This window comes from Eimeria necatrix, genomic scaffold (genome assembly GCF_000499385.1).
Source record: "Eimeria necatrix Houghton genomic scaffold, Enh_scaff1166, whole genome shotgun sequence".
Lineage (NCBI taxonomy): Eukaryota > Apicomplexa > Conoidasida > Eucoccidiorida > Eimeriidae > Eimeria > Eimeria necatrix.
This window is the reverse complement of record NW_013654866.1, coordinates 3,884-4,696: the sequence shown is the minus strand read 5'-3', so window position 1 is coordinate 4,696 and position 813 is coordinate 3,884. Positions and strand designations below refer to the sequence as shown.

At 65.2% G+C, this 813-nt stretch overlaps 1 protein-coding gene across 1 annotated transcript in view; it reads right to left on the bottom strand.

Annotated features, from left to right (window-relative positions):
- Window positions 1-372: 372 nt before the first annotated feature.
- The window catches only part of ENH_00005660 (hypothetical protein, conserved), a gene marked incomplete at both ends in the record, with an annotated part of 1,721 nt that continues 1,280 nt past the window's right edge, over window positions 373-813 (bottom strand). The window contains one exon of the mRNA XM_013584047.1: window positions 373-746. Coding sequence (XP_013439501.1) covers window positions 373-746 — 374 coding nt within the window. The remainder of the gene's footprint in view (window positions 747-813) is intronic.

The following is an 813-nucleotide window of genomic DNA, read 5'->3' as shown; positions in this document are numbered from 1 at the left end:
CAGCTCAAGGCTCTCGGGGGGCCCCTCTGCTGCTGGGGGCCCCTTTGCTGCTGGGGGCCCCTCTGCTGCTGGGGGCCCCTCAGGGGGGCCCCCAAAGGGGGCCCCTAAGGGGCCTCTGTTTGTTTGGAGGAAAACATTTTGTGGGGTTTTGCCGGCGTAGGTAATGGAAGCAGCAGTGAGATGCATGCAGCAGCAGCGCAGCAGCAGCAGCACAGCTGCAGCAGCAGGGCCCCACACACAGGCAATGGCAGCAACTCAAACAAGGCAGAAGGAGACACACACAGGGCGTGAAAAGCAGCAGCAGCAGCAGCAGCAACAGCAGCAGCAGCAGCAGCAGCAGCAGTGAAGGCAGCCAGCACAGCACAGAAGGGCCTAAGACCGCAGCAGCGGCGCTCGCGCGAGTGCTGCAGTGAACGGGCAGTGGTCAGCAGCAGCAGCAGCAGCAGCAGCAGCAGCAGCAGCAGCAGCAGCAGCAGCAGCAGCAGCAGCAAAATGGCTCTTACTGGCCAGCGGCAGCAGCATTAGAGTCTCCTCAGCTGCCCGAAGAGCAGCAGCAGCAAGCAGCGGCGCATGCAGCTGAAGAGAGAGCGCAGCGTGCCAGACCTCCACGAGGGCCCCCGCAGCAGCAGCAGCTAGGGGGGCCCCCGCAGCAGCAGCAGCTGGGGGGGCCCCCGCAGCAGCAGCAGCTGGGGGGGCCCCCACGCCTAGGGGGGCCCCCAGCTGCTGCAGAGCAGCAGCCTCTTCTTCTGCAGAAGCAGCAGCTGTGAAACTTTTCAGGGGCCCCGCCAGGGGAAGAAGGAGATCCAAGAAGAG